At 39.3% G+C, this 27,981-nt stretch overlaps 1 protein-coding gene across 1 annotated transcript in view; it reads left to right on the forward strand.

The window, feature by feature from the left end:
* Positions 1-27,981, forward strand: part of MAN1A2 (mannosidase alpha class 1A member 2) — a 133,742-nt gene that overhangs the window by 96,037 nt on the left and 9,724 nt on the right. The window contains exons 9-11 of the mRNA XM_054269673.1: positions 11,478-11,593; positions 17,334-17,553; positions 24,495-24,667. Coding sequence (XP_054125648.1) covers positions 11,478-11,593; positions 17,334-17,553; positions 24,495-24,667 — 509 coding nt within the window. The remainder of the gene's footprint in view (positions 1-11,477; positions 11,594-17,333; positions 17,554-24,494; positions 24,668-27,981) is intronic.

Raw genomic sequence — 27,981 nt, forward strand, 5'->3', positions numbered from 1 at the left:
GAAATACTGGGTGAATATTCCAGGTTTTTTATGCCTGTCTGTACAGCTGGTTTGAGGCTAATGCCCTTGGGCTGAGCAAAGTAATTAAGCAAAAGGCTTCATTTAAACTCTTGCAGGTAATAGACAAACCATGAGCAATACATCCTATCTATTTTCATTTGTGGTATGATATGGTATCAAATACACAACACCATCTGTCTATATTTATTTTTCAGAATTTAAAGGAACAGTGAAAATGAATTTGATGATAATGTATATAACATGGTTAAAGATGGTAACAAAACCACTGTATTTAGCAGACTCTAAGACCTGGGGATTCCTCCTTCCCAGCACTTCAAGGCCAGCCAGGTCCAAATATCTCCATCCCTGTCTGATGGATGTGACTGCTGAAGTTCCCATTTGCAGTCAGGACATATTCCAGAGGTGCATTAAGAGGATAGTGATGCAACTGCCCACACAGAGAGCCACCAACAGCCCTGCCTTGGCAGCACCCCTGTGTAGTCCTGCCACAACTCACCTGCAACACACCCACAGATAGCCAAGTTTTGATCCTCCTCCTTATGTTCACTGTCAAATAGATGCATGGGCTTGCACCCTTCACAAGTATCCTCATGCTCATGGGCCCTTCAAATATTAGCAGAGGCTCTCAGTCCAATACCTGTGCTTGCACCCTGGACCTGTGCAGATGCAGAGGTCTCCTGTCTCCTGCTGTCCAGCTGGGATTTTGCTAATGAACTACACATGCACTCAGGATTAAATTCACTGGGAAAAACAAACACACAGAGGTGATTTCAGTTGCTGGCACGTAAACCTGGGGCCCTGGGACTCACCGTCAGCCTCTGAGCTCTGCCACCCAGCTCTCCCAGCCCCTATGATCTGCAGACCTCTTTTTGATGAAGAAGGTGCTGTCACACTCTGTGCATCCCCTTGTGAGAATGCAAACACTGAGAAAAATCAGCATGTCAGCTGAAGGGTATTGCCCTGTCAGTGTGAGCTCTGTCTGATCCATAGGGAGAGTGGCTCTCTAAAATGCAAACTTTCAAGGGTTCAGAGATATAAATCCAGATCCTGATTTATTTATCAGTTATCGGGCCTTTCATTTTTAAAATTAAGCAGAAGCTCTTTCAGTCTTTACACCTGCCTCTGGGAGATGAAAACCCTTGCAGATGGCAAGGTGAAGTGAATAATACTGAAGAATGAAGTAGTCTTTGAAAAGATTAAAGAAATACTGCAGATAAATATTTCAGATAAAAATGTAACTGTAGCATAAATTAACAGGTTGATGGTGTGGTTAGAGATAGTGCAAAGATGCTAGTTGTGGAAAACACGTCCTTTCCAGCTGAAGCTGCTCATAATCTCCTTTAACTGTGAAGATATTATGCATTCTCTCTAGTACCCTTACCTATTTACTACATGCCGTGCTTAGCACAAGGAGTATCTTAAATTTTGTCTATTAATACCTGTACCTTCTTTAAAGAAAATAGCAATGCCATGAGTCAGGAAAAATAAAATTATGAAATGTACGGTAAAGTTCTGGCAAAACATCCATAAGCTAAAAGGAAGCAAAGGGAATTGGGTCAAACCAACCTTGTATATTCCAAAGTATTTTCCAAAACTCATCAGATAACTACTTTCTATTTGGACTTGTGAATAATAATTTCTAATACTTTAAGTTGCAGATGATTATTTTTCCCCTTCAGCTTAAGGAAAAGATTTTCTCTCTCTTAAATAGAAATGGTACAGAAGTAAAATAATTGCATATTGTAAAAGTACATGTGGAGTAGTTCCCAACCTGACTGCATTTTTGCACATTTATTTGATTTAGCAAGTAAATTTCTTTTTTAATTCGTGTTTGGATCATCATTTATAGAACTGGAGATATGTGATCTGTTGGATAGTTTGGACATTTGTGTAAGCATTTATTTATGGAGGTTTTGCTATTTGAAATCTGCTTTCAGTTTATTACATTATGAACAAATAAAATTACCGCAGTATTTCTAGACTTCCAGTAGTAGGCATGCTGTTGCATATGGGGAGGTGGGGGTGGTTCTTTGCAGTTTATTTCTTTTGCTGTCTTAACAGGTGTCCTTAATTTTACTCTCCAATTTATTTTGTGTTGTTCTGTCCTTTGGAACATGCGTGTGTTTTGAATAGAAGATAATCTGTGTAATCTCTGCTGGGGAATTCCCCTTGCACTTTTGCTTTACAACCTTGTACAAATGTAATTAGCTGTGTTCCAGGAAAAAGCTGCATTCAAATTTGTTTATTCACTAGAAGCCAAGAGTATGATAATCTGTTAAAACTTTATTTTAATGAAATACAACAGAACCGTGCATTACAAGGTATGTGCTTTTATAAGACTACAAGGTTAAGATGCTCAGCTGGTCTGCTGAGCAAGATGCTGGAAAAGGTGAACAAATAAAAGCTTTGTTTAGTGTGTTAAAGATTCTAGTGTTATTGGAAGGTTAAACATGTATATGAATTATGCATTTGGAAAGAAGTGTCTATAAATAATTCCTAAAGAGAGGATTTGGATATGGTGTAACTTTGGGTTATGAGAATGCTTGTATACATTGCTAGGCAAAGAGATTAATGTTTCATTTGTTGTACCATCAAGCTATACTTTTAGAGCATGATCTCGGTGGGGAGTGCATCAATATCTAGAATTTGTGATTTGTCCCACAGCAGCTTTTCCACTTGTCTTTCTCATCTTTGTCATTTACTGTGAATTCAGTAAGTTCATCTGTATTAATGAAGTCTGGCATGTTTAGGGTACTGCCTGATGTTTTTGAGAGCTTAAACTGATGGCTTTGAAGACATTAACTTGAAATCATTGGGGAGTATAAAGTTATCCTTTGACACCTCTGTGAGTTTTTAGAGTTTGATTGCCTGTGGAATCTCATTATTTCTGTGATAATTTTATGCCTAAAACTGAATTTTTGAACCTTTCTTGACTTACTAGTTTCTTACAAAAGGGAAGGCTATCAAAGTCCACTTAGAAACTTGTTACAACCTTATTAAACTTTCTTGGTTTTATTTTATTCCTTCTCTGTAATGTGTTGGAGGCTGTGCACTTTAAGTGTTTCTATCGATGCTCTTTAGGTGATTGGTAAATTCAGATGACACATCTGTTGTCATAGCTGACATCTGTTTCTTTTTATTATGTCTTCAGTATGTGAGACTTCATATTCTGAGTTCTGTTTGGAGATGTAACTGCTGGTGGTCATGTGAGAAACATTTCCAGTTTGGTGACATTGAGAGGAGAGGGTCTCTAGTTCTGTTTGATGAACATTGAATGTATCTGACCAATGGCTTCTTTTACTCCTGAAGTTTCACTGGGAGTTGGACTGTCCTTGTAGCAGCAACCTAAAATACTGTCTCAACTTGAAGATCTGTGTGATATGGTCCCATATGACATACATAGTCAAGTAAGAGAAGAGTGGTGATAAATGCAGTCCACGTATGGTATGATAGCTCAGTGTCAGTCACAGAGCATGGACTGAACAAGTCTTAAAATCAGCACAATTTCCCAGCACCCACAGAGTGATCAAAATGTCAGGCAGCTGCGTGCACCATTTCAAGCATCTGTCATGAGAAGAAAAATAAGAGCTACATAGACTGAAGTTTAGGAGAAGGAAACAGAGTAGCCTGGATTTATATCGCATGTGGTATAATCCAAAAGTACATCAAAAACAGGGAGTGTCTTTCCTTGCTCCTCAGAATCACTTTTGACTGTCAGCTTCCATGTGGGATATATATATATATATATATATATATATATATATATATATATATATGTATGTATGTAAATATATAAACTGCCATGTCTTGATACAGCTTGAATGGTGAAGTTTTTGACAGTGGCTTTGCCAGCTGATTTGGTGCAGATGAATGTTGGACTAGACTTAATCTAAAATCTAACAAAGTTTTCCCTCTCCCATGTTTTTGTTTATAATCTTCAAGAGGAGAATCAAGATCTTCGAGGAAGATTAAGGTGAATAAACTAAAGGGTGTAACAACCTTAAGAACTTGTCAATCCCCCTATATATGAACTCTTATTCAACAAGGACTCTTTGGGTTTTGTGTGCATACTTGCAGCAGGGGATGCTATCCCTTTTAGCTCTTTCACAGCCACCTTGTCAAGTAAAGTCATCAGAGACAAGCATGCACGTGACCAATCCACTGCAAATCCCAGAGGCTTTGTTAAAGCTGCCCACACAGTTGGGATTTACAGTGACTCCAAACTTGGCTGAGAGGCAGGTGTGCTTCATTTGGGTGGCTCTGTGGGTGAGTGTAATAACCTTGAAAAGACAACTTCAGGTGATAAAAGGCTTCTGAGTAAACTTCTCAGTAAACACACTGATATAAGGATTTAATGTGTTTCTAATTTTAGCATGTGGACTTGATTTTTTTAGTTGATTGGTGTTTAATTCTTGAATATGTCTTCTGAGAGATGACCTACATCTTTCCAGAATTATAAATAATAGCTGGAATGTTTTGATGTTTCAGGAAAGTTTGAATACAAAAAACAAAACATTTGTTCCAGCTGTGAATTCCTGAGAGTGAAAGTACAGTCTGTTGTAAGATACCAAATTAGGATATTCCTTTGACATTACATTCAGTCTGAAGAAATGTTTTGATTCTAAGAACATTAGTTACCTAAATATGTGTATTAGTTGGCTCGTTATGCTTGCTGGTCTGTTTCAAAGTATTTCTATTGTCTTTGGACTCACTCGAATTGTGCAAGTTTAACTGTTTTTAATCTGTAGTTTGATAGTCCCTACAGATCTAGAAAGTAATTTTGCTTAATTTTATTATATGAGAAACTGGTAGCACTTATAATTAAGATTGCTTAATACTTTCCATTAAATGATTGTGTTTTCAGTTTCTTGTAGCTGCCAGACTTTAGTTCTTACAACTGGAATATTCTGTCTGCCTCAAGCTGTTCTCTTGGGGTTTCTTTAAACAACTTTGACAAAAATGCTTTAGTCATCTCTAAATGAAACTAGAAATGGAACGTGATTCTACTCAGATTAAAGTCTGTTTTTTCAAAGAGTGCAGTTAAGGAACTCAAGAACCATCCATATTTTCCCAAGTCTTGTTAAAATATTCACATCTAGGTTCTCCATCTGGAGTATTTAGAGTTCAACTGCTCCATTCTCCAGAGCTGTGAGTGCTGAGCAGGCGTGCTCACGCACCCCCAGGTCGGGAGGAGCTGAGCGAGGTGTTTCATGGTGCTGGATTCTGTTGTGGCACCAGACTGTAGAATGGGAAGTAGTGTCTCTTCAGCTACCTCCCAACTGATAAATGCTTAACTTAAATTCTCCAAAAGTGGTTCTGTTGTATGAGACCCTGAATGTTTTCAGAAAAATTCTCATGCTGGTAATGTGTTCCTTAGTGATACATAGTTTATATTTGACTGAAAATTGCACCTCCACCTCCTTTTACCAGGGCTGCCTTTCCTGAAGTTAATTTACAAGTGTTTGCACTTTTAAGTGAACTACTATGGCTTATGACATCCTTAGGTTGAATTTCTGCTGTGAATTGCAGCAGCTGCAATTTCCAGGGCCTCAGCTTTCTGGATTAAAGGATTAAAAGGGGAGCTTGCACCTATTTAGAGCTGCTGAGGAGCAGTAAGACCAACTACATGAAGTAAAGATTGAACTGAAATTTAATCAGAGCCAGCCTAAAGACAAACAGAAAAACAATTCTTTGGAAGTTTCCTGCACAGAGAAAGAGGACTCCTGCAGTGTAAGGCTAGTTGGTGCAGGCCAGAACAACTAATGGTGATGGGTTATGTGGGTTTCTTAATGAAAGTCAATATTAGCTACCCCCTCCTGGTCATTTAACTTCTCCACTCTTGAACTCCTTCTCTGACATATTACAATAACACTTTGTCAATTTGTGATCCTTGGGGAAGATCAGCCTCCTTTTTATTGCTTTCTTCTTTTGTTGCAAAGTAATTCTGTACTACTGCTCTTGGTTGAAATTAATCAGTGGTTTGTTTATTTTGGCATTTCCAGTCTAGTGAGAATAGCACAGGTTTTAGTGAGTTTTGCTTTATTTTAAAGTCCAAAGTGACAATTACAGTTCCGAGATTTCAGTTTACAAATAGCCAAATTAGTAATTTTTTGCTTGCTTGTTCTCTCTGTCTCTAGTTTAAAATATTGAATCAGTGTTGTAGTTACAATTTGTGAATTAAAAATACTGTGGGCATAGCTGATCCTGATCTCCACCTGTTTGTGCTTCTGCACTGCTCCAATGTTATCTCACTGTCTTGCTTTCCAGCAGGGCAGCCTGTGCATGCTAAACATACCTCTGCTCAGTATTATATTTCTTTTTTTTTATCCTGTGTGCAGTAAGCCATGCAGAAACTTTCTGCCCCAGGGTCAGGGAAGGACAGAGGCTTGCTCCCCTCTGCTCCTGGCTAGCAGGAAGCCTCACCCTCAGGTGTTGGGACTGCAGCATCAGTTCTGGCATGAGGTGCTGCCTTTAATACAATGCTTGGCTTCTTTATTTATTCTTGCTCCTTGCCAAGAAATGACAATTGAACAATTAAGGCACAAAGCAGAGAGGGTTTAGCAAATCATGAACTGTTTTTAATTTGCCTCATTAAGCTGCTGTTAACTACTTAAAGCCATCTGCTTAAAAATAATTTGCACATCTTAAGTTTGCTCTAGAGAGCAGGTAGACCTTCATTAGAACAGGCTTCATTATTAAAGTTATCTTTAGGGGGCTGTCAGTTGTTGTGGGAAACATGCTCACTGAACCAAACTTTCCCTGTAAACAAAACAAAGTGGCACATGTTGGTAACTTGCAGTCTGTGGCCATAACCATATTCTTGGGAACTAGTGCCATTCATGTGGAAATTGGCTTGCTGTGGAGGAAGTTATTTACAGATATTAGGTACGTCTGGGTATGACAAATGAGGATGAGCTATGGGAATGCATAGTATCCATGGTATCTACAACCGTCCTCAAAAATTAGTCCTGAAGAGAAAGAGTAGACAGACCAGTCTCAGTGCCTCACCTGTCACTGAGGAGGGGGAGCCTTGTTGCCTATGCCTTGAAGAGCTGTTTGCAGTAAAAAACCTGTTTATTTGTTTCCCCAGATTTGTAAAGAAACAGTTTCACTTACAGAGAACAAATCACTGGAGCTCTGCAGACCCTGCCTCCTCTGGGGCTTAGATCCAGTGGCATTTCAGCGAGACTGTGTGCCCTGTCTGACCTCCTGCCTGTGCTGTGGTTTAGTGCTGTCCTGCTTCTTGTCTGGGAGACTGTGTCAGCAGTGAGCTCATGGGTTGCTGATACCAATAAGATCATTTGGAATGAAACTATCTTTGGAATATTAAATAATGATGGTGTGAGGTTGTAAAAGAAGGTCCCCGTCTCAGTCTGTGGGAAAGAGGTAGATCTGGTTTTCGGCATATTAGCTGAGACACGATATGTTACTAAGCACAGATATTTTATCAATACCTTAAAAACTCATTAAAGTATTGCTCTGAGATTGATTGGTTTGTTGTTCATTGAGGGTTTTTTGTTTACAGTTGAGTGCTGTTTATTAAGAAGAAAAATGCCAATATTTAACAGGATGAAGACCCTTTGTAGTAGCTGAGCAGAAATATTGCTGTGAGCTTGGAATACCGTTGTCTTTCTATTAAGGTTTTATATGTCTCTTTTTGGGAAGAAGAATCCTTACAAACAGACTAACTGCACAGGTTTGCACACAATATGCTTTCAAGTGTGACAAACCAGAAAAAATATAGGGTCTCTTGTAATTGCTTTTGGTTGCAAAAGTTGAAGGCATTCTTTCCAACTGCAGTTACCGTGTCTTTTAGTTTGAAAAGAATTCCAAAGCAATTCTTGACTGGAATCCTTTTATGTTTGCCCAGTCATCTGGGCCTACATTTGAAAAAATGCAGAATGAAGAAATTACCCAAATTTGTCTTGATTTGAAGGAATGAGTGTTCTAAAAATATATACATTGAACAGAACATGTGGCTTCAGCCACATTTGTTGTGCTATCAAGAACTTCTGTTCTTTTTGCTATATTTGTCTTAATCTAGAATGAATTCTACTCCAGGATTTCACTGGAAAACAGCTCATCAAAAACAGCTCAAAATAAAAACCTTTACATGACAAAGAGCTAATTAAATGATTCTTGTAGATCAAATTTGTGAAAGATCGAATCCATTTTTAAATGTTCAAAATGCTTTTGCTTAATGTTTGTCTTCTCAGTTGTTCACTGAGGAGTACCCAGTGTCAAGATGCTATTGTAAGCTCAGTTATTCAAATCACAAGTTATTCCTTTTTAGTACTCTGGATTGACACTGAAGGCTAGGGCCAGTGTGAAAACATCAGTAAATTTTATGTGGAAAACATTTTTATGAGCAAAACATTCTGAGTTAAGCTGACTTGAATCTTTGAAGCCATCTGAGCTATAGCTCAAAGAGCAGGAGAAAGTGATAACCACCATGGACCTTCTGATAAGTTTGGATAGGGAGGTTTGCTTTTAGGAGAGAATGATATGCGATGACCCAGTTCTGCAGTCTTCACCAGTTATATATTTGCTAAGGAATCTTGAAAAATATTTCTTTAGCATTTCTGCCCTAGGTGAGACCAAATTGTCAAAGACCAGCAATCTGTCGCAAACTGTGTTTTAAGTAATTTCTACTTATAGTTCTTATAAAGTTCTAAAGCAGCAAATTCTGCTTTAGCAGACACTAGCAGAAAAGCTGAAGAAGACCATGCCAGAGTGCAGTTTATGCAGCTGCAGAAGCTGGAAAACTCACTGTGTTTAAATCTCAGTTCAGCTGCTGCATTGGCCTCCTTTTCACTTCCATCCCCTTTTGGCTATTTTTGTGGATGGGGAGGGGACAGGACATAAAGACAGCTGCATCTTGATGTGGCCAGCTCCCCTGAAATACCATCATGTGTTCCCGCCAGAAATATTTCATATGTCCTTCTCCTGCTGCTGAAGAGAAGGAACAGGATCCCTTTGCCTTTTTTGACAGGTCTTCCCTCTGGTCCAGCTGTGAAAGGCATCAGCTGGGGAGTGGAGTAGCCCACTGCTGAATGAGAGAGGAGCCTTGAAAACTCTGGGCTGGTCAGAGCTGGAGTGAGGTATGCATAAAAGGAGCAAGGAAAATGCTGCTGCTGGGAATTGGAAGGCCCTTGAAAGGCCTTAGTTTCTTACCATGTGCTTGTCTGCTTCTGAATGGGAGGAGGATCTGAATCCAAGAGGCTTGAGCAGCCCTGTTCTCTGCACGAAGAAGGTGCAAAAAAGGCTGTGGTAGGGGATGGCTCTAAGTTCTGTGTCCCCCAGTCTTTCTGGTGCCTGTGTTCCCTATACTCTTGGCTAAGATGAGAAGCAATGTGAAGGAGGAGAGCTGCTGACAGAAGAGAAGGACAGTTCTCAAATGACTGCCTGGAGAAGTAGTCATGAAATGGGACATGTTGCTGATAATTGACTTTTGAAAGACACCTGGAATGTGGATTTCTCTGTTTAGGAAATGAACCTTTTCTGCTCATCTTCCTGCTCTTTCCTGTCCCACTCCCAGCTGGAGCTACTACGAGAACACTGCTGAGGGTTCAACAGCCTGTCCTTGTTGGGACCTGAGTGCATCTGTCAAGGAAATCTGGCTAAGGATCATCCCTTACTCAAATGACAGAGCTCAGCTGGGGACAAGGCAGCAGCTTTACAGAAGTAGTTTTAAACTGTCTCTTGTGAAGTCAGTCCCTGAGCAATGCTGGCATGAATTGTAGCTTTGAAGTCTTGGGATAGTTTGGATTTTTTTTATTTTTTTCCTGAAAACCACAGATCCTTGTTTCTTGTGTCTGCTTAAGAATGTAACTGTAAATCGAAGGAATGATTTCTAGCCCTTGTGTTTGTGTAAGAAAGTGACTCATGACCTGAATGTCCTCTTATAGCTCAGGGTGAGAAAGCTTATGAAAACTCATAATCACTGAGTAACTGGGTGTGAAAAGGCAGTCAGGAAAAGTCTGAGGTACAAAAGAAGGGCATGAAGTAATTTGCTTCAAATTCACAACTTGAAACGAAATGGGAAAGCTACAGACTCTCTACTTGCTCCTTCCTTTGTTTAGAAATCCATTTTTAAGTAGCAGAGGAGCCAAGAGGCAGCTAGAAGAGTTAGGATAGCAGCATCTACCAGCTCTAACCTCCTACTCACATCTTCAGAGACAAGCAGACATGCTGTGGTAGGGTGGTGCTTGGAGGAAAAAAGAACAGAAGGAGAGCTCAACCTCTCTTTTGCACCTTTATCCCAGAAAAACTGTGAATAATACCACTTTTTGAGGTATTTTGTAAAAGGAAGTGTCATATCTTTTCTTCACCCAGTAAAAGGGTACTTGCATGACTCAACCAGCCATGTTTAGGGCAGTGAATTTCTGGCATTGTGACAATGTTGGTGTTAAACATTTCCCTTGCCTAGCTTCAGGAGTCTAAGACTGTTCTGGTGCTGCTGTTCTGAGAGCTGTAACATTAGGAAAGAGAAGGTTTTGTGTATTCTGGTTGGAGTCACTTATTAAATCTCACAGAGTGCTGCTTTTTGAATGAAGAGTGTACTGAGTGAGTGCTTACCCTGGTTGGAGCAGGAGCTGCAAGGCTGCCAGACCATCAGTAGGCTTTTTGTGGGGAAGTATGATAGTTCAGCCAAAGAGAAATACAGATAGTTCTCAAGTGGTCTATCAGCACAGAATAGCAGTGGCACTATTTGTGAAAGGCAACCTCTGCAAGGGAACAAATAAAATAAAATAAAAAAAGGGGACAAAGAAGAAATCTGTGTGTTAGGAGGTTCAGTTTATGTGCTGGTGGATTCTAATAGTGAAACACTCTTACCCTGTGGCACATGGCGCAGCTTCTCAGGCACAGTGGAACAGAGCAGGGCTTGTGCTGTACACTGCAAAGGCACCTTGCTTGCCTTTGAAAAATAATTTCAATAAGAACATTTAATTTAGGGAATTCATTAGTCTGCTGAGTAACTACCCTGTAAGAAATAAAAATCTGCTGGAAAGATTGGATTCTGTGTAGTTAATGAATGAGTTTGTAGCCAGCCACATGACCTGGTTACATCCTGGATACAGAGGTCTTAGGAGGTTTTCTACATGCTTTTTTCACATATACCTTAAAAACCCAAAAACTAAAACCCCCAAACCCTGGCAGTAAAACAATTAGGTTCTTTGGAATGCAGTAAAAACAGAGGTTAAAGTACATTTTTGATATGAGGCATAGCCTGTGCTGAATGGCAAATAGGGAACACATACAGAAGGTTCTATGCCTGTGATGTAAGTTTGGAGGGGAAGGAGCACAGTGCAGCTTTCTAAACAGGCTAAAAATGTTTATAATTCTGCAGAAGTAGGCCTTAAAAACACAAGTTTATGTTTTGAATAAATCTAAGGTGCTATTACATAACTTCAACCTTTTTTTTTGTTGTTTTCTTCCCTCTTTCCCTTCTACAGATCACACATCCGTGGGCGGGCTGGGAGACAGTTTTTATGAATATTTATTGAAAGCCTGGCTTATGTCAGACAAGACGGACACGGAGGCAAGGAAAATGTACGACGATGCAATTGAGGTGATTATGATTCATTGAGTTTTCCAATACAGTGGAACAATCTTTAATGATTTTAAGGAAATGAAATTAAATCAAAAAAAAAGAAAGCTAGGGAGAAAAACCACCACCAACCACAGGACTTGTTTTGATTATGTAAGTTTTAAGAAATCAAGTGATGAATAATACTAGCTTTCACTTTGAGTAGTTTAAAAAGTATTATTGTGGAATACATGTGATGCAGATTATTGTGCTAAAAATAATCAGCTTTCCCAAATGGTACAATGTAAAAGCCCAGGCTCTAATTTATTAGAAGGAGATCTAGCAACCTTGAGATGTGTGCAGAACAACCAAGTCACTTTTTTACAATGTTGAGAATTCATCATTCTAGGACACGAAGTCCCAAATTGTTTTATTCTTTACATTATTTTCTAGGGCATTTACATGTTATATTCCATATTTACCTTGCAAAATGCAGTTCATATCTATTCCTGTTTCTATGGCTCTTTTGTGCTATGGTCTTACTCCCTGTCACAGACAAAGTGCTTGCCTAAGCAGGGCAGTACTGCAGATGGTTCAGTGGGATTTGGGGGTTGGTGGCCTTTCTCTGGTGGCTCTGAGCTTTTTGCTGCCCAGCTGTTACTTTCCCAGTTTCCCCATCTTCTCTCAGCAGCCTCTCACAGTGGTTCCCACTGTGCCATCATTCCCCTACTACAGTTTAGAAACATAAAGAGTAACTGAGCTGGTCTGAGTGAGCTATGGTACCAGCAGCAGCAGGGGCTGTGTAGCCTTGTCCCAGTGCTGATGTGAGGCTGGTGCCTGATGTGTTCCAGGCTCTGTGCATGTCCTGTTGCTTTCAATGTAAGTTTTTACAGCTTAGTTTTAGTGCGATCGGTCTTCTAAAGCAAAACACCTATTCTTGGAATTCTCAAAATTCACATTTTACAAGATATATGATGAAAATTCTAGTACAAAATTGCTTTGAAGCTGTAATATGTCTTACTCCTGACCTGAATTTGATTACATTTGACTTCCAGCTGCTTTGACTTTTCCCTTCTCTACATTGTTTTAAAGGGTTATCTGCACCATATAGTTAGTTACTATCAAATGTACAATAGACATTCTCTCCTGAAGGAAAAGTGCCTTTTTTTTTTTTCTGGGTCTCACAAGATAAAACAGATTTTGGATTATTTCTTAAGCGTTTTTCTATGTATTTCCCAGTATCTTCAGTATGGAGATAGCAATGTTCTTCTAATGTGATTCTTCTTCTAACTGATTCCTTCTTGATTTTATCCTCTTCATCCAGCCAGAAGCTCTGCTTGTGTTCTTAACCTTTGCCTCATACCATCATCCACTTTCCAGTTGCTTTATTCTGAAGCTGGTTATAATCTTTTCGATTTACTGCTTTCCTACCACTGTGATTTACATTCCTGATTCCTCAGTGTTTGACCTTACACTTATCTCTATTGCAACACATTGTTCAGGCAAAACCCGTTTTGTCACCTGCTCTCAGTGATTTTACAGAACTGACTTTTCCTTTATCATTATCTATAGTTACATCAATTTTTGTGTCATCTGCAATTTTTTTTCTAGCATTTTTCTTGGAGATCATTGTTAGAAATACTGTCTGGTGTTGAATAAAGTAGCTATGCAGAATCTTCATGGGATAAGGATTTTTTTTATTTTTTTCACAATTTTTTTTTCTTGTTTAGGACTAATATTTTGTAAAATGCCAAGAAATTTTTGAAATCTCTAATATTTCTAGTATCAGCATACACATATCAACCAAACATTTATTTTTGAAACCACATCATTCATTTTATATAATTGTTTTATTAATTTTTTTAACTACTGATAAAGCATTGGCTGTTTCCCAGTCCTTTTGAACTTCCTTAGCTTTCCAGGGTTTGTTAAAATCTATATTACTAGTTCATAAATTACTTGTGTATTTTTAATAGGCTAAAATACAGTGTATGGGGGCCTGTGAGTTTAGAAGCTTTTAGCAGTTGATATTTAGCTTCCACTGTGGTTACTGTTGAAATATTTTACTCTAATTCTTAAACTGTGAACACTTCAAAATTAGAAGAAATAAACTCTCTTGTTCATCCTCTTCACTGTAAATCATCTTGCAAACATTTTATATGGGCACATCTCTGAATGGAGACAGAGCAAAGCAAATTTGGGACCATGTGAAAACACACTGTGGATAGGAGGGAGGAAAAGCCAAGCTGCTCCTTATTCATGTGTGATATATCCTGCAGTCCAAATATCAGAGAGTTCCTTCTGTTTTTTCTCAGCTAAACCCACCCTGTACATTTGAGTCTGCATGAATTGTACTGATTTATGTGCTGTGGAATTTATGTGCTGTTTCAGGGTTTGTGTCTCTCCCAGGTCCTACTTGACATTGAAAGACATAGGCAAAGAGTCATTAAGTAGGATTCGCTTTGTGTAACTGCAATTGGAATTTTTATTATAATTTTTTAAGAGGCCATTCCCTTACCATTCTTTTGTTTTTGCCTATAATGTAGGTCTTCCTCCATAGCTAACACTTCTTATTCTTTGTTTTTCAAAATGTGGAGCAGAAGCTGTTTGCATCATTTGTGCAAGCAGAAGGGGAAAGGTGTAGCATGCATTCCTCCCACTCACAGCACAGAGTTGGAAATGTTCTCAGCACCCACCAGTCTAAAAGAATGTCTCTGTCCAGCCACACTTCATTCCCTTATCTTATTACAGCAATGTGAGTGGAAGATGGACAACATAACCTCACTCCTAAGTCTTGCAGTAGACAGTGATATCTCATTCCTTAGAACCATCACAGGGAAGAAAAATGCATCAGTTCTTCAGATGCCATGGTTTCCAATCCATGGCATATGAAGTCTTATCCAGGTCACCACATACTTCTAACATGAATACAAACAATTTGTATATCCATAACCCCTCTGTATAACATGGGTGCAATCTTCCACTGTAAAGGACACGTCAATGCTATGTCCTAGTATGGAAATTCACAGCTGTGATAAAAGCTGAAGTTGTGAAACCTGTTGGGAATTTTTTGTGGTGATAAAAATTGAGGATGGGCCTCTTAACTTTGCTTTCAACATCATCATGTGGGTCTTCCAGCTAGTCTGGTTTCAAGTGTCTTTTTTTCCTTTTCACATCAGCTGGAGGATAGGTAAGCTTCTTTTTGATCTGCTGCCTTGAGTAGCCTAATCTGTAAGGCTCACAAATTTGATCTTCACTCTTTCTTACTGCACAGCATTAGGCAGCTAAAAGAAGGATTTGGCCGTGTGCTTGACTGTCACAACATAGCAAGTACTGCTGCAAGACAGCTCAGAAAATGCTATTTTTTGTAGTCATGAAAAGCACGTGAACTTCAGGGAACATTCAGGTTTTGCATAGAATGACAGAGTACCTTGAATAGCAGGGGACCCTCAGGAATCATTGAGTCCAGCTCCTGGCCCTGCACAGGACACCCCAAGAATCACATCATGTGCCTGAATGTTGTTAAAACACTTCCTGAACTCTGTCAGGCTTGGTGCTGTGGCCACTGCCCTGGGCAGCCTGTTCCAGTGCCCAGCCACCCTCTGGGTGAAGAACCTTCTCTTGCTATCCAACCTAAACCTCCCCTGACACAACTTCAAGCTGTCCCCATGCCTACTGTCACTGGTCTCAAGAGTGAAGAGATCAGTGCCTTTCCCTCCCCTGCCCCTCGTGAGGATGTTGAAGGCTACAGTGAGGTCTCCCCTCAGTCTCTTCTCTAGGCTGAACAAACCAAGTGACCTCAACCACCCCTGTTGCTCAGGCATTGCTCAGACTAAGGAAGCTCCTTCCATTAGTTAATCTCTTAGTTGATGTGAACTAAATCTTCTCTTTGGGAGTTGAGGTGTACACATCCACTCTGGTATGTGTATACTCCTTTTAGTCCAGCTGGATATCACTGCTTTGCAGTTCCTGTTGGAGTGCTCTGTGGCCTCAGCCATCTAGCTGAGGGTACAAATGCCCCACCTATCCCAACCTGCACCCCTGGGCAGTGTTCCCAGCAATGCCCAGCTGTCCCTTGTTAATTACTGTAAATACCAATTGTCTTTTTTTTTTTTTTTGCAGTATGCAGGCAGCAGGTTGTTGAACAATAAAGTATTTTGAGAGAGTTGCATTTATGTTCTTGAGATGCTTCCTTTGTGACTCTCAGAACCTAACCTAGTTATTCAGTAGCTGATAGGACTTGATTTTCAGATTACAAAAACTACCCCTTCTACCAGGCAGTTATTTCCAAGTTCAGAAGATGTGTTTTCTGCTCAGAAGAGGAGCATGTTGCACCTAGAATATCCTCTTCAGTCAAACTATGAAAGCAAATCCAGAGTAGAAGTGTAGCTTGTGGAGAAATATATAAATTTGGCTTTTGTTGGCTATCCTGGTGCTAGCCACAGTAATTTTGTCCCACTGGAAATGCTTCTGCAACCATTTGCTCCTCAACAGTTACGGAGTTATGGGAAGATACAATTCAGATGTCATTTAGCATTTGGAAAAAAATGCTTTCCTGTAGGAAATAAATAATCCATACGCTTTAGTGCCTTTCTGCTCTTCACAGTTAAAGTGGCTTTCCTTCAAAGAGTGCTCAACTTTAGTGTACCATATGGTCGAAAAACATCAGTTTTGTCACAGTCTAGAATAATGGAATCAACAGAGTTAGTGTTCCAGATCTTGATATCCTTTCCAATGGCAGTTTTCAGCAGATCCAATACTTCCTGTACCAGTACTTTCAGCCCAAATGAGGCCTGTACAGTTAACCACATCAGGCTCCTTAGCAGCAGAAGGCAGTCGTCAATACCCATTTGCCTGATGGTTAGACAGCCACCCTGGCAGCTGACAGAGACTTACTGGTTTCTACTCTGTCAGTTACTTCTGCCTTCTTCTCTCTGGATCCTGCCATGAGCACAATCCTCAGATCTATCCGTGGTATTAGTGAAGGAATTAACCCAACAGGAGTGCAGGCCAGCACTTCTCTTTCATTACTTTCTCACTGTCTAATGCTAGACATAGTAAATACTGAAGTAGGTTGGTGGGAATTGTGATCCTTTCTGAAAGAGGCTTAAGCAAATGTTGTTCCATCTAGTTTGCAAACTTTGGGAAGTTAAGTCAGCTGCTCTTCTAAGAGAAGGATACCTAAGTCACAAGCAACAGCATGTTTTGGTACAGATGTGTAAAAAGAAAGCAGCAGTTGCCTCACGTATAAAATAAAGGGTTTTTTTGTGATCAGCTGCTGCAACACCTATCATTTGAGAATGTGCAATCAGAAAGCTGCTATGGAGAAGCTAGAAGGTGGCTGGAGCATTCCTGTCACTTTCTATTAAAGACTGACTGAGGGTACAAGTTTGCATATGTTGCTGACCAAAAATTTCCAACCTGGTTGTGTTTTCTGAGTACTCACAGAGTGCACAGAGCTCTGGTACTTCCCAGAGTTAACAGTTTGACAAATACTCTTTGAGCCATAAAATAAGTGTTGAATTCTCAAGTAAAAGCACTGTATTGTCTCTGTTGTGATTTTCATATGTTAGATGTCATTAGCATTTTTAGCAGTTAAGGAGGGTTTTTTGTACTTTGAAATTATATTCTTATAGCTGTCTGTTCCTGTGGTGCTCAGAAGTGAATTTGAAAAAAGAAAATTATTTTTGTTTCGAAAGCCAGACTTTGCTTGCTAAAGGAAAGTTAATAAGTAAAGCTTGCATGTGAACAGCATTTGAATGTTCTCTTAATCTCTTTGTAGGCCATAGAAAAACATCTCATCAGAAAGTCCAATGGAGGACTGACCTTTATTGGGGAGTGGAAGAACGGGCATCTTGAAAGAAAGATGGGCCATTTGACCTGTTTTGCAGGTGGAATGTTTGCCCTTGGAGCAGATGGTTCCAGAGATGATAAAGCTGGACATTATTTGCAGCTCGGAGCTGAAATTGCACATACGTGTCACGAGTCGTATGACAGGACAAGTAAGACCTATTGTTAATCTAATTATTTCAATAGTTGGAATGCAGCAACTCTTGTAATTATTGTTAGGATTTGTTTGGACTCTGTCTAACATGCACTGGTTTTATACCAGTATGAATTTTTAACATCTGTGTATTTACTTCTGCTCTTCATCATGGTGAGTAAATCTAAACCCAGATTTTATGGTTCCTTCATGCATGTTTGTCCTCAGTTTTGCATCAGTCAGCTAAGATGGGTTATCTGGGTATGGTGAGGAAGGAATTTGTGTGACCTCTTGTCGTCACAGATATATAGGGAAGTTTTTCTTTCATATATACAGTTCTTACAGTTAAGTAGAGGGTAAAAATTGTAAATAGACTTTTTACTGGTTTTAGTAATAGTCCATTCTGAGAAAGTACAATTAAACAAGAGAGGATGAAGAGTATTGTGCAGACTGTGAGGACGCCAAAGGCCTGACTAGTGAGAAGGCAGCATCAGACTTTGTTAGGCTGGAAGCTTCTCAAGGTCAGTCTTTTGGACCAGGATTATGTTATAGTGACCTTGATGCTTGAAGTGTACTGAGTATGCTTAGGGTGGCCATATAGTTGTAGAACATAATTAAAATGGAAGAGTCTCAGAATAGTAATCAGGGACATCTTGAGAACTGGACTATCAGAAATAAGAAGTTTGCCAGAAAAAGTCAGGAGCTCTTTGTCGGAAGTGGGAGTTGAAAAATGTCCTGGTCTGTATCAGATGAAGAATTTTCAGCAAAGATTAGATAATATTAAGACTGCCTTAGAAGACATGTGTAATTTGTCACCCTGAATACTCTGTATAAATCTGAATTTCAAGCAGAACAAATGCAGAGAAGGACCAAGAGAATGAATAGAGTGACAGAGCTTTTATCTTACAGTGAGGAAAATATGAGAGATTGGCCTGCTCAGGCTAGAAAAATAATACCGAAGAAAGGAACAAATTTATTGCCATCTCAAGGGGTAAACACTGAAGAGAAATAGTTATTTTAGGATATAAAAGAACACAGTTGTAATGAGAGCAAGATTTTTAAGCTCGCTGTGCATAAGTGTAGGTTGGAGATTGGAAATGGTTTTGCATAGCTATCAGAGAAGTGAGTTTCTGAAATACCTTCCCAGTAGAAATAATGGTAACTATAACTTAAGCAGTTTTAAGATGAGAATTTATGTATTTATCCACAGGATTACATCATATCATTGTATAGTTGCCTGTCTTTCTAAATAATTCAGTCACAGAAGTGATAATTTTATTTGCATAAGCAACAGTTTTAAAAAAAGGAAAAGAAAAAATATGAGTATGCTGAAGAAAAAAAGGTAGGACATAGCAGCTATTGTTGCATTCTGAAAAATTGCATTTAAATGTTTAATTTGACATTTAAAAATAAGCAATGTTAAATTCACAGTTGTTTGAGCAGACCTAATTTTATTCCTTCAGATGTTTATTCTGTACCCTAAATAAGTCAAAAGATGGGGGAGATAAAAGTTTTGATTGCATATTTAATGACTGTATAAGAACGCATGAGCAAGAAAGACTGAAAGCTGTACAGACAGCTATAAATTTGCAATGCCCTTGTTCTCTTTTGTTCAGTCATGCAGTCCCAGAAATGTGGATTGTTTGTGTTTGGATGTTTTGGTTTTAATTTTCTGGCCTGATTTTTCAAAGGATATTAAGAACTTACGTATGCAAAATGTCAACTTCTTTGTTATGTTTCAACAGCAGGATTTGAGCAAAATGGTAGACTTTAATGGCAGAACTGGCTGATGGCAGAAAAAGCATCTTTAAGAGGGCAAACAGACATCCTGGTTCAGCTAATAGGTTTATGGTTCAGCAGGCAAAGGGGATTTCCTGATTTTTCTCCTATGGACATGGGAGAGCTAGCCCCATTGGGCATGCCCAGAGGAGGGAGAAGGATGCAGAGACTGCAGGCAGGGGTTAGGCAGCTCTTTCTTTAGATAAACCAGCAGAGCTGCCCTTTCCTGTGTCATCCCACAGCTGCTTGTAATAAACTACAGTAATGGTGATGTAATACTTCAGTATGAAAATACTACTTTATGAAGCAACCTAAATTTCCATAGCTGAGCTTAAGTCTCAGCAAAATTGAAACAAAATTTCACAGAAGAAAAGCATTTCTGGAAAATGAGGGCATTATATTGACAGCTATCATCAACCTGTTGCACATATTGCAGGTTTAAAAGCCTGTTAGAAAAAACAGCCTGATATTTCAGAAAGCTGGTTATTTTAGTACTGACTGGTACAGGGAAGCTGGAAAGTCCTTGAAACTATTCCTGATGTATTTTCTTGGGGATTATGTCCAGTGGCAACTGGCATCACTGCCATGTAATCGAGAAGTTTATGCAGGGATGTAGTCTCACTGATAATCTGAGTCACCTGTCAATGTTCCCCAGGAATACCTGAGAGAAGACCTTAGACTCCAGACTAAGATGCTGGAGAAGTGACTAGGTATGTTGTGAGAAGCTTGGGCCCTTGCCATGGCTCTGTGACAATCCTTGTAGATTCTGCTTGAGCTGAGGATCAGTCTGTAGCACTGCTCAAAGGATGTCTTTCTAATTCAGCAGCTGGAGGAGCCTGGTGGACTTTGGAAGGTGAAGGCAAGGGGTGCAGTCGTGGTTCTGGTCTGCCTCTGAGCAAGGGATCTGTGTTTCCAGGATCTATTCGGCATGGCAGCATGAGAGCCCCCTCCAAGGCTCTTCCCCTCTTCGGGAAATTGTTAATGCATGTGGCACCCCTTAGAAAGGATTTGAAAAGGCTTATTGATGGTCAATGAGAAAACTTAACTGTAACCAGAATAGTCTTATGATGTGTAGTCTACACATGCCTCTGCTTCCTACCAACTCTACTATTTTTTTGTACCATGAATTATCAATATATTAATGCTGTAGCCATCCTAAATCGCCCATCCTGTGACAGGAGATTTCAGGATTTTCCTGTAGTCCTGTGTGCTCTCAGTTTGAAGAGAAGATTGAGAAAAACAAGGGTAGGAGGCATATTCTGATCTGTGTGCTCATTTACCAGCAGAAGAAATCACAATGCTGTCAGTGGGCACTGGTAAGGCTAAAAAAATACAGCTTCCTGTGCTCATGGCACAAGGTTTCTTGATGTTGAAGCTTATGTGAGTACTGCACATCTTGAGGTGTTCTGGTTTCTGGCGATTAGTTCTTTGTTTTTTATGCTTAATGTGAACCACTGAGAAACATGGCACAGGCATAAAATAATTGGCAATGTGAAATCTGGAGATGGCAACAAAAAACAAGTTCAATGAAATCAAAGGAATGGAAAGATCACTAACAAATCAATCTGAATAATCAGCTTTCATAAGTATTGTAGAGGTTAGATAAATAAGCAAAATTATCTGTATATATGGCATTTGTGTGCTGATCTATAGCACACAGTATTTTTAGTACACTCTACCATCCCTTATGCATAAGAATTTTCCTAGCCATTAGCTGATAGTGTGTAAAGTATTGACTGACTACAGAGAGCTTATTTTAGGATGAAATTTTTTGCACTTCTTTAAAGTTTCTTGACAAGAGCTGTCCTCAGAATCGCAGTACAGCTTTAGCTGTTTTTTATGTGTGACAATTCTAGTGCAGAATAAGCCAGATGACTAAGATTTCAGCTGAGACATATGCAAGGGTATGAGTAGATGCTATCTCTGCCCCAAGACTTTCAGTAAGCAGCTAAACAGGCAAGGCTGAGGAAATGAGAATAATAACATGTTTTTGTGAGACGTATGAAATAGCAATGTGTTGATGGAATAGTTCAGAGTCTCAAAGAGAAGTGTCTTGGATGTTCTGTTCCTCCAATTTTGTATGAATTAGAGCCTAGCATGTATTATTATAACTGTGCATCCTTTCTTACTTTCGGAAATTTATTGTTAGATTGATCATAGTCTTAAAGAAACATACAAAGCAGACAACAATATTTTCAAAAATACTTACGGAATTAGAAATATTTATCTAAAAGTACAAAGATTTGCCCTTTTGTTGGCAGTGCTAAATACAGCTCTCATTGAAGTCAACTTTACGTCAGTTAAAATTTTTTTAAATGGTGGTTGTTCAGCTTTGCACTGGTATGAAATTGTTTCTCATCTACTCTCGCTGCCTAGACTATAGTCTGTCAGTGCTATTAATATGAAAATATTTGGATTATAATCCAAAATATTATCTGTGACCACTATAGCATTGTGAAATGGCCATAGATGGTTCTTGGCTTAGAGGAATGGCACCTGAAAGATACTGTGTCCATAATAGCTTCTTTTCTTTAGTCAGCTATCAGTTTTACATCCTTGGTTTCAGATAAGTATTTGGTGAAATCATCACAACATGCAGAGGTCACCCATCCTTGGGTGGTTTAATTTCTTATAGTGCTCAATAGCATTAGGAGTAGGTGTGAGAAGATAATTAAGGATTTAATGCACAAGCAGGCTACAAAGCAAGACATCACAGTTTCTGTAGGTGGTGGATCACCAGAACTGCCTGAAATCCAGCTTCTTTGGTGGATAAGACTAACATAGCTGTGATGTTTCTCTGATTCCAAAACTCTTTTCAACAAGTGTTTTACTAAGGCCCATTAGGGACATTAAACGATTACAATTTAAGCAGCAAGTACCTGCATGGAGGAAGAAAATGGGCATAATATAGAAAAGAGGATAGAGATAAATAGCCTACTCTTGCAGTGGATAAATGCTGGTTAACCAGAAGTACTCTGATATCTTTGAGATATATATATATATATTTGTGTGTATAGGTGTGTACAATGTATTTATATACATTTTAAGTGTGTAGTATATTTACGTTTCATATTTTAGTATGTATTATCTATAAATGAAGGACACACATATATAAATGATCAGAAAAGGGCAGGAACAGTAAACTAAGTGTGCTGATAATAACAAAAAAAGCACTACACAAGGATCTTATGAGGTTGAGTAACTGCATAATAAATTGCTAAATTAAATCCAGTGTAGTTAATTGTAAAGTGAGGCACCTCTGAAAAAATTATTTCTAACCTTACATATTAAATGATGAGTGCTAACTGACCGTTGCAATTCAGGAAATTGCTTTTGAGATTATGAAAATGTCAACTCAGTAGCACTCAGGAAAAACAAAATGAGAAAGAGAAAAATAGAAAATGTCATTATGTCACTGTATTAATCTCACCTGCACCTTTTTTCCCTGTATTTGCTGGTCCTCTCTAATTTAACAAAGGATATAGTAGAACTGGAAGAATTGCAGAGAAGGGCAAGAAGATTAACTAGAGGCATCGAACAGTTTTCATTCAAGGCACAACTGAATTGAATAATATTATTCAGGGTGGAAAAGGGGCCTTCTAGGTAGGATTCATCAGATTTGCAAAATCACATAGGGATTGGAGAGTGGTTCTGCATCAAATAGGTATTAGAGATGTGGAACCCCTTAGCAGAGTTTGTTTTGGATGCTCAAGGCTTAGATAGATTTAAGGAAGCACCAGATGAGTACTTGGGAAATAAATTTATTAAGAATTACTGATCACCTAAAAAAATATGTCTAGTTTGGGAGAAGTCTTGAGCTCAAAAACAGTAGAGGCTGGTAGAAAAGATGGAAAAAGGTATCTCACATACTTGATGGGTGCTTCCACTTCCCCATCAATGTCTGATCTTGGTAATTGTTGATGCGATGCTGGAGCAGACAGAATTCCATCTGGTCCAAGATAACCATTCTTATACTCAGAATTTTGGATTGGTAGAACTCTGTATCTAATCTCCTCTATTTTATAGTGAGATTTATATAATTTTTGAAGTGAAACTGGTAAAGTGTACCATTTTGAAAGAAGTGCAATAAACATTTCTTGATGGAGTTTCCCATACCATTCATGTGGCTGAAGCAGTGTGATGCTTTTCCTTTTGGCATCCAGAGCCATAGTCCCTTGAAACAAAAAGATTAAGGAACTTCTGGAGATTTTCTGCTGGGGCTGCACTGAGAGTTGCTTGTATTTTTCATTATAGCATTCTAAGGTTCCCCTTTCAGACCCATGAAACCCTGGTTAATTTGAATCTCTAGCCCATAGGAATTACACGATTAATTGCTTTGATATTTTTTAAAGCTTGAGTGCAGCTTCAGAGTTCAGCACCTCAAAAAGTCTCTGCCAAAACAAATGGTGCGTTGCAGTAATAAGAGTGCATTAGTAATGTTACATTTGAGGACCAATGTGCAGCTGTTTAATACAAAATATGTGTAACTTCTTACTATAGACAGATGTTTTACAGGTGTGTTGTTCTTATATGAGTAGTCTTCCAGGTGCTGGCACAGGGCCTTTACAGGTTCCTTTAAGGGCTTTAACAGTGAATCTCTTATTTCAGAGATTTATTTTCTGGTGTACTTAAGACTTCGCTGCCCAGTTGTAAACCCTTTACTGGAAGATCACAGCACATCAGTTACAGTGACCTGACAGCACATCCTTAAACCAACAGTTTGGATAAAGATACAGGTTATTTGGTATGATACTACTTGGTTTAGTTCCAAGATCTTTTCCTACTGTTCTAGGTGGGATCAAAGGACATCAAAACCTGTGTTGACCCTTTTTTTCTTTTTTCTTTTTCTTGTAAGGAACTGATGTTGGTCGCTTCAATTTTATCCTATAATTGAATGTGTTAGTGTGTTTATATTCTTAGTGTTCCATTAGTTTTCAAGAGGATTACTGTAGTCCTGTCAAAATAGGTAGTTTTCTCAAAGGAATTAGATAAATTATTGATAAGAAAAATTATAGGCCTCTAAAGTAAGACATATTTATGAGACTGCTTAAAGGTTTTGGTTTTTTTTCCCACAAGCTTGGAATAAAGCAGTCTCCTACTCATCCTTCCTGCAAAGATTGGTATGGAACAAATTTTTTCTTACCTTTACTTTTTTGTTGTTGTTGTTTGTTTTCTCTGCAGCACTAAAGCTGGGCCCAGAAGCATTCAAATTTGATGGTGGCGTGGAGGCGGTGGCAGTACGGCAGAACGAGAAGTATTACATCCTAAGGCCAGAGGTGATTGAGACCTACTGGTATATGTGGAGGTTCACTCACGATCCCAAGTACAGGCAGTGGGGCTGGGAGGCAGCACAGGTAACTCTGTTAATCATCTGTCACTAATTAATTTTGTGTATTTCCCCTTTGAAGCCACTTCAGTCTCATGGTAATGAAACACTTGGAGTGGTAATTGATTTTCACAGTTTCCTGCAAATCGGGGTACATATGAGGGTGCACACAGTTATTGCTGTTTTGCATTTGCTGAGTCAGATGCTCAGGTGAGAGGTGCATTCAGCATTACACAGCCCATGAGTTCAGGCATGGAAACAGAACTCCTTAGTCATGACTCCTACTGTTGTCAGTAGTGTGCAGCCCCTGAGAGTTTCTCTGCTTCCCTGAATTGCTCCAGCAGTCTTTGGAAACAGCTCAAAGCCAGTTTCAAAGATGAGAATAAACATTAAAGATAACAAGACAGTAATGAAATATTTTGACTACATCCAGAGGAGATGAGAGAAAAGCAAAGGAAGAGACAAACCAGGAGACTGGGTAAGTTTATTCTGTGGCTGAAAACCAGTTTTGCTCCAGAAGCAAGAGATCAAGAAAAGGTGAGAAGAGATCTGTTGAGATGCCGGTATTCAGAATATTTAGCCAAGCTCATTACTATCCATTCCTCAGCACAGCTGCAACACCTAGAAGAGGCCAGGTATTTTACAGTTGTGTATTAGTCCACATTTGTATTCCAGAATGCATTGCTGCTGTCTCCAAAACATTGTCTCCTTGCCTATGTAGATATTACAAATTCTTGCTGATGTAACCAAGCTCCTTTCAGAAGCTATGGCTGGATGATCCAAGCTGAGGTGGGGTCCTTTGTAATAGGTTAAAAAATTTACAGATGTAAAGATTTTCAAGCCAGAATCAGTCTCTTAAGCACACTGCAAAGCATCTATTTTAATTGCATTTTGCTCAGTTTTCTCCATTTGCTTTCATTATCTTGGTTCTCATTAATGCTTTCAAAACAAACCCTCCCTTCCTCCTCCCCTGCCTCCAGTTTTCTCTGTGTGCAGGGTAGGATTTTATTTTATCCTTCTGTCAACCTCCATTGAAGTTGTAAATCAAGCAGCCCCTGTGCTTAATTGCCTCTATCCTTACAGACTGCCTTCTTCTGCTTGTTGTTTCCTTGATACGAGATTTCTTTATCTAACATAGCCATAAATTATTTTTGACTTCTTCATAAATAATTTTGCAAACCCCTCCTTCCCACAATTAGGAATTTTCCTACCCCACCATTGTACTGACACAGAAGCTTGAAGCTTTTTGCTCCCCAGGATTTTCTGTTCATTGCATATAGATAATAAGTTCTTGTGTTTATCCCTCACACCTACTCACTACTTTTTCTTCTTCCCTATCACACACAGCCCTGGCTGTGTTTATTCCATCATTTATAAATAGAGAAGAAGCTGGTGTGACACGCAGAGCAGTTGGCTTACTGCTGTTGTACGACACTGTCTGAATTTGTCTTCCTTTTGCCTTCCAACCTCTGAAGCATACTTGGATTTATTATCTATATTTTTTGACAAAAGTTATGCACTTTAGTACAAATCCTATGCTTTGTCCAAGGCCTGTTCTGTTGCATCTCTCCAAATCCAGTGTCTCTGGGGGAAAAACCAGGAAGTTCAATCTTACATTCCCTCAGTGATCATAAATCCCTGTGACAGGGTCTCTATCTCTTTCCTGATGAAAAAAAGGCTAATTCTCCCTAATACTGTACTTAAGCACTAGAGACAGCATTCATCTCAATTGTGTTGGGCCCATCAAATTGGATGATGGTGTGCTGGGGGGCTGGCTGAAGTATTACAGAAATATGCATGGAGGATACTCAGGGTAAATACAGAAAATTACTAAAATCCTTTTCAGGCGAATTATTTGAAAGCAGTAAGAGCCACCATTTCACAACAGGCATGTAAAGCCAATTACTGATCTGAGCTGTGTGAATGAAGGGCTCAATTAAGAGCTGTGGACTTGTGTATCTCACTAAATAGGACTGCACCAGAGAGAGGCTGCTGAGTTCATCAGAGCTTCTATTAACAGTGAAAATAAATAGCCAAGACCTGAAGCTCAGGCTAACTTCAGGCAAACTGAGGGTTGATACTAAAATGGAGTGGAAAGACCCATAGCTCTCTGTCCTCATGAGACCTCAGCTGCACCCAGATTTGGGGTCCTCAGCACAAGAACGATGTGGACCTTTTAGAGCAGGCTCCAGGAAGGGACAGAAATATGATCCAAGGGTGGGAGCACCTCTCCTACAAAGACAGGCTGAGAGAGCTGGGGTTGTTCAGCCTGGGGAGGGGAAGGCTCCAGGGAGACCTCATTGCAGCCTTCTAGTACCTAAAAAGGGCTTATTTAAAGAAGCGAGATGGTGGTTTTATGTGGGCACATAGTGACAGGACAAAAGGCAATGGTTTTAAACTGAAAGGGGACAGATTTATATTAGATGTTAGAAAGAAATTCTTTACTGAGAGCATGGTGAGGCAGTGGAACAGGTTGCCCAGAGAAGCTGTGGATGTAAGTGTTCAAGGTCAGGTTGGATGGAGCCTTGAGCATTCTGTTCCAGTGAGTGACATCTGTACCCATGGCATTGAGGTTGGAATTAGATGATCTTTGAGGTCCTTTCCAACCCAAGCCATTCTGTGATTCTACTTAGAGAGGAGTAGACAGAAAAGAGCCAGACATAAGTTGGAGGTAAAAGAAATATGGTTTCACAGTTTCGTGGGTTAGAAGCTGTGAATATGACAGCTGGTGAAGAAACTGGCACAGTTTTCATGGGCATGTTGTTGGCACAGTCAAGAAAAGTTGCATATGCCACAAAAAACACCCTCAGAGAAACTGAGGGAGCTGGGGTCCAATCTAGAAGTATATCAAATTTTATTTCCAAAGAACTTAGGTTCATGTTGACCTCCCTGTATGTTATCGGCACTGAAATTTCATTTTTTGTCACTTTTGAGTCAAGACACATGTATTTGGCAGGAGTATACTGCTGAATATTCTCCTGTTCTATTCTGTATTTGAATAAAGGAAAGTAGAGAACCCACTACTTCTTGTAGCTTGCTCCATTATTTATTTGTTCTTGCTGTTAAAAAAACCCATGTTTTATTTCCCATTTGAATTTGCCTAGTTTCAGCTCTCAATCACTGGGTTTTCCTGTGACTTCCTATGCCATTTTTAAATGTCCTTTCCCCCATGTTTTCTTTCCAAAGAATTTTCATAGATTATAATAAGCAATGTCCTAGCAGGAACTCAGACTGAACTGTCTTACATGGCCATGGAAGTCTTGGAAGTGTCTCTGCATTCCAAAGGTTGTCTCTACCTTCCAGGCTAGCCTGGGTCTGCAGTTACACAGTCTTGATGACTAG

This window comes from Melozone crissalis, unplaced genomic scaffold, assembly GCF_028551555.1.
Source record: "Melozone crissalis strain CALT ecotype California unplaced genomic scaffold, PUWL_Pcris_2 ptg000008l_1, whole genome shotgun sequence".
NCBI lineage: Eukaryota > Metazoa > Chordata > Aves > Passeriformes > Passerellidae > Melozone > Melozone crissalis.